We start from the raw sequence: 6,000 nt of genomic DNA, 5'->3' as shown, positions 1-6,000 counted from the left end.
CGTTCCAATGCCAGCAGGTGGAGATGGGGGCTCCGCCAGAGCTCAGCCTGTGAATGCGGAGCAGAACAACAGACAGCCAACCATGTCATCTCTGGGTGCCTGCTCTACCACCCACCAAATGGAGCTCAGGGCCTGGCAGACATTGACACAGAGACAACAACCTGGCTGGCATGAGATCTAACTATGTCTTTGGTTTATGTTTCATTCACAAGAAGAAGAAGAAGTAGAAGAAGAAGGCATTACTATTCTTGACCATAAATTTTGCAGATTTTGTCTTCAATCTGACTTGTTCGATGGATGCCCTTAAATGCACTTTGTGCAATACAGGACATCATTTGTTCCATCAAGTTCATACAGAGGAATCCCATCCTTCCCATTCCTCCATGCCTTAATCATCGGTATCACTGCAACTTAATCCCTGTCCCATAACCGTCAACTCCCCTTTGATGGTTTTCTATGAACAATGGGGGTATTAATCTACCAACATGTACAAAGCTTGTGGGCAGAACATGCAGACTCCACAGAGGGAACGAAGCCCGCCACCCTTATTCCATCTGGCCCATGTAAGAATTCGGTCCCACATCAATGGGGTTGACTTTTCCACGAGGTGGTCGACTAAGCCACTAGGATCAAGTATAGACACGAAATGCTGGAGTAACTCAGCGGGACAGGCAGTATCTCTGCAGAGAAGGAATGGGTGACGTTTCAGGTGGACCCTTCTCCAGAAGGCTCAAGTGGTGGGCAACAGGTGACCTGAGATTGGATCTAAAGGAGGTTCTCCTGTGATCTCCCACTCAATTGTCTCCTCCCACTGGCCGCACCACCTCGTGCTTTCCACCAGTAACCTGTTACGCCCAGAGCCTGTCATACAAATTTACCCACACTCTCATATTCTGTGTTTTCTCTCTCCCCTATCCCCCCCCCCCCTCCACCCCCTCCACCACCCCACCCACCACCCATGTACTCTTCTACCTTAATTTTCCCAGTTCTGGGACATTACTCAAACCCCAACATCCCAGCATGTGTCCTCTTGTTCCTCCCTTGGTCACACAATGCAACAGTTAAATCCACAGTAACCCCAGGTCTGAAGAAGGGGTTCGGCCCGAAACGTTGCCTATTTCCTTCGCTCCATAGTTGCTGCTGCACCCGCTGAGTTTCTCCAGCATCTTTGTCTACCTTCCACAGTAACCCCTTCTGTCTCTCACTCCCTGTCTGTGTCACCTCAACTCCTCTGCTCCCTCTGCAGGGATCCTTCACTTCCCCTACCCCCTCCTCTCTCTCTCTCTCTCTCAGTGCTGGGATCGTCAACCAGCCTCCTGTGGGATGGATGCCTCAATTCACCCCACCCAATCCTTTGGGATTTCAATGGACCTTGTAATCCTCCTCCTCCTCCTCCTCCCTCCCAGCGCCTTCCCCGCCTCCGCTCCGCTGGCTCCGCCCGGGACGTACGCGTTAGTAGGCGGCCGCTACAGCGCTGCTGCTGTCCGGCGAGTCGCAGCAGTCCGGCCACCGGCTGTGGACGATGCGATCCCGGGCGAGGGATGGAGCGGCAGAGCGGGGCTGGAGGTCGCCTCACTCTCAGCCCGCACTCCCGTAGCCTGTGGCACGGCTTGCTCGCTGCCCTCTGCGCTGCCGCCGCCTACTGCAACGGGCTGCCCGGCGAGCTGGTCCACGACGATGTGTGGGCGATCGTCAACAACCCCGACCTGCGAGCCTCCGCCCCGCTCCGGGGCATCTTCTCCAACGACTTCTGGGGAAGAAGCATGGGTGACAACAGCAGCCACAAGTCCTACCGACCACTCTGCATTCTCACCTTCAAGTAAGACACACACACACTCTCTCTCTCTCTCCCCCCCCTCTCTGCACGGTTCCGGAGCCTGAAGAGTTACCTGCCCGTCCCTGCACTAGTACAGCTGAGTACTCGATGGGCCGAACAGCCTGTTTCTGTGCTATCTGACTCTATGACAGTGTTCCGCAATTGTGGAACCCTCCCACTCACCCCGTAGCGTTGTTCCCTGGCTCAGGACTCGCTCCTCCTGCAACTTGCCACTTATTCACCTCCCCCTGCACTCATTAACATCTCCCCCCCCCCCACCTCTCCCCCCCCCCCCCCCCCCAAGGGCCTGTTTCCATGCTGTATGACTCTCTGTATCATCTTGGGGGAGTTGATGGGAATGTGGGACAGTAGGTCACTGGGGAAATAAGAGTGGAGTGTAGTTTAGACTAGATGGGCCGAAAGGACACAAAGTACTGGAGTAACTCAGCGGGTCAGGCATTATCTCTGGAGAACATGAAAAGATTACCTTTTGGGTTGGGTCCCTTGGAGGGGAGAGGGGGGGGGGGGGGGAGAAGAGGGGGGAGAGAAAGGAGGGAATGGGAGAGGGAGAGGGGGGAGGGAGAAGCTCCAGCACTTTGTGCCCATTTGTGTAAACCAGCATTTGCAGTTCCTTGTCTCTACTAGACAGACAATATGTCCTGTTTCCATATCCCAGAAAAACATGAAAATCAATGATAATTGCTGACATTTGTGAAGCACCTTTAAGCCCACGAGATATTGCCGTTCACTTCACAGCTTTAGTATCAAACACGGTTTGACATGGAGTCTGCGAGGAGGAGGTGGGACTTGGTCAAAGAGTGAAGATTGAGCATTTTAAAGGAGGGTTTTTTCCCAGTGTTTTATCAGCCTGGATGCTGGAGGCATCCTGTCGGATGAAGAACTGTGGAGATTAGAAACATAGAAACTAGGTGCAGGAGCAGGCCATTCGGCCCATCGAGCCAGCACTGCCATTCAATATGAACATGGCTGATCATCCAAAATCAGTACCCCGTTCCTGCTTTCTCCCCATATCCCTTGATTCCGTTAGTGCTAAGAGCTGTATCTAACTCTAATTGAGCCACACAATCGGAGGAATGAACAAACCTTCCATTGGTCTTGGACTGGATGGCGGTTTATGAGCATGGAGGGATTCCAACTCAAGATGAGAGGATTAAATACATGGCACTGGTTCAAGGACACAGCTAGCTCGGAAATTGAACAGTTGCCGTCAGCCTCTGGGAGAGGGGCTAAAACACATTAAAACAACATGTTCTTAATTTTTACTCTGTGCTCTTTTGTTGATTAATGTACAAGTATTTGAATTGGAGAGGTGGCCCTTTAACTGGCAGGGCTGATGTAGCACTGTTGGCATGTTTCAGGAATGCACATAACAGGGTCAGCAAGACTAGAGTTCCTTTTGCTACTCAACAGATCCTCGAAAGCTCTTGAGACCCGAAGTTCAGGCAGAAGATCAAACCGTTTCTTCTTGGAATTAAAGTTTTCCCATCCAAGCTTTCATATGTTTTGCAATCAGCGAACCAGTTTCAAATATTCCTGGCCTGCTCCGCTGTGGTTTCTATTGTTATTGAAGAGAGAAGGCAGGGAAATAGTGACCTGTCAGCCTGACATTGGTTGTTGGTCAAGGCCATGAGAAAATCATTATATGATTCAGCAGAGACACCATTGATTTTTGAAAGGAAAATTATGTTTGACTTTAAGGATTGAAGTTCTTTGAGGAGGGAGCCAGTGGATGTGTAGTATTTGGATTTTAAGAAGGCTTTTAATTAAGTTCCACACAGGAGATTGCTGAACAAAAAGCACATGGATAGACATAAAAAGCTGGAGTAACTCAGCGGGACAGGCAGCATCTCTGGAGGGAAGGAATGGATGGCGTTTCGGGTCGAGACCCTTCTTCAGTCTCAACCTGAAATGTCTCCCATTCCTTCACTCCAGAGATGCTGCCTGTCCCACTGAGTTACTCCAGCTTTTTGTGTCTATCTTCAGTTTAAACCAGTATCTGGTTCTAATATTTCTTCCAACACCAAAAGCACATGGAATTGGGTGACCTTCTCAGTTTGACTGCTGTGACTAGTCCAGGGTCTTTTTTTAGGAGGGGTGGGGGTGGTGGGGAGAAGAAGGGTTTAAGTCTTCACAATCTATCTCAATGATTTGGCAAAGGGAATCAACTCATTTACACCATGCCCACAACCAACAATGGACGGTTTCCTTCATCATCGTGACTTTTTTGCATATCTTTCATTCATTTGTTCCATATCACCGTCTATATCCCTCGTTTCTCTTTCCCCTGACTCTCAGTCTGAAGGAGGGTCTCGACCCGAAACGTCACCATCTCCTTTTCTCCAGCGATGCTGGCTGACCCGCTGAGCTACTCCAGTTTTTTGTGTCTATTTTCAGTTTTAAAATATGGGTAACATTTCAGACTGATTTGAAGGGCATTGACTTTCCCTGCAAAGAATGGTGATTTTTCTTTCGGAATCTCAACCTCGGGGGCCGTGGAAATGTGATTATTACTTTCATTTGAAGCCGAATGTTTGAATATTGGAGGAATCAAATGATATGTAGATAGTGCAAGCAAATGGAGTTGGGATAGATCATCTGTGATGTTATTGAATGTTGGAGCAATCTTGAAAAGCCAAAAGGCCCATATCTGCTATTTCGTGTCCCTCGGGAGCTTTATTGATTTGTGCTAATATTGTAATGTTTAAAATAAATCGTGCCCACTTTCACCGGTGAAGGATTATTTAGAACGATTTTCCACTTGTCTGGGGGGAAGATTTCCCTGATGCACTTGGATTGCAAAATATTTCCCTACTGGATATTTCATCAACTGTAGTATATTATCATCCTGCTAATATTTATTTTTGAACTGTTTTAATGGCAGCTGCACAGATCTGATCAAAGGAAGATGTTCTAACCCATGCTGACAGGAGCTAGGTTTCCAGGTGGTTGACTAAATGTTAATTATGCATCTACAGTGCCCTCCATAATGTTTGGGACAAAGACCCATCATTTATTTATTGGCCTCTGCACTCCACAATTTGAGATTTGTAATAGAAAAAAAATCACATGTGGTTAAAGTGCACATTGTCAGATTTTAATAAAGACCATTTTATACATTTAGGTTTCACCATATAGAAATTACAGCCGTGTTTATACATTGTCGCCCCATTTCATAATGTTTGGGACACAGCAATGTCATGTAAATGAAAGTAGTCATGTTTAGTATTTTGTTGCATATCCTTTGCATGCAATGTCTGCTTGAAGTCTGCGATTCATGGACATCACCAGTTGCTGGGTGTCTTCTCTGGTGATGCTCTGCCAGGCCTGTATTGCAGCCATCTTTAGCTTATGCTTGTTTTGGGGGCTAGTCCCCTTCAGTTTTCTCTTCAGCATATAAAAGACATGCTCAATTGGGTTCAGATCGGTGATTGACTTGGCCACTCAAGAATTAACCATTTGTCAGCTTTGAAAAACTCCTTTGTTGCTTTAGCAGTATGTTTGGGGTCATTGTCTTGCTGTAGAATGAACCGCCGGCCAATGAGTTTTGAGGTATTTGTTTGAACTTGAGCAGATAGGATGTGTCTATACACTTCAGAATTCATTATGCTACTACCATCAGCAGTTGTATCATCAATGAAGATGTGAGCCAGTATCTTCAGCAGCCATACATGCCCAGGCCACAACACCTCACCACCGTGTTTCACAGATGAGGTGGTTTGCTTTGGATCTTGGGCAGTTCCTTCTCTCCTCCATACTTTGCTCTGATATGTTAGTCCTCGTCTCATCTGTCCACAAGACCTTTTTCCAAAACTGTGGTTGCACTTTTAAGTGCTTCTTGGCGAACTGTAGCCTGGCCATCCTATTTTTGCAGCTAACCAGTGATTTGCATCATGAAGTGTAGCCTCTGTATTTCTGTTCATTAAGTTTACTGTGGACAGTGGTCATTGACAAATCCACACCTGACTCCTGAAGAGTGTTTCTGATCTGTCAGACAGGTGTTTGGGGATTTTTCTTTATTATAGAGAGAATTCTTCTGTCATCAGCTGTTGAGGTCTTCCTTGGCCTGCCGGTCCCTTTGCGATTAGTAAGCTCACCAGTGCTCTCTTTCTTCTTAATGATGTTCCAAACAGTTGATTTTGGTAAGCCTAAGGTTTGGCTGATAT

The 6,000-nt window shown here is 47.4% G+C and overlaps 1 protein-coding gene across 1 annotated transcript in view; it reads left to right on the top strand.

Moving 5' to 3' along the window:
* Nucleotides 1-1,471: 1,471 nt before the first annotated feature.
* The window catches only part of tmtc1 (transmembrane O-mannosyltransferase targeting cadherins 1), a 125,687-nt gene continuing 121,158 nt past the window's right edge, over nt 1,472-6,000 (top strand). Inside the window, exon 1 of the mRNA XM_033037705.1 lies at nt 1,472-1,819. Coding sequence (XP_032893596.1) covers nt 1,542-1,819 — 278 coding nt within the window. The 5' untranslated portion in view covers nt 1,472-1,541. The remainder of the gene's footprint in view (nt 1,820-6,000) is intronic.

Source organism: Amblyraja radiata, chromosome 19 (assembly GCF_010909765.2).
Source record: "Amblyraja radiata isolate CabotCenter1 chromosome 19, sAmbRad1.1.pri, whole genome shotgun sequence".
NCBI classification, from domain to species: Eukaryota; Metazoa; Chordata; class Chondrichthyes; order Rajiformes; family Rajidae; genus Amblyraja; species Amblyraja radiata.
Note: the sequence above shows the minus strand (reverse complement) of the source record. Positions and strands in the feature narration are given on the sequence as shown.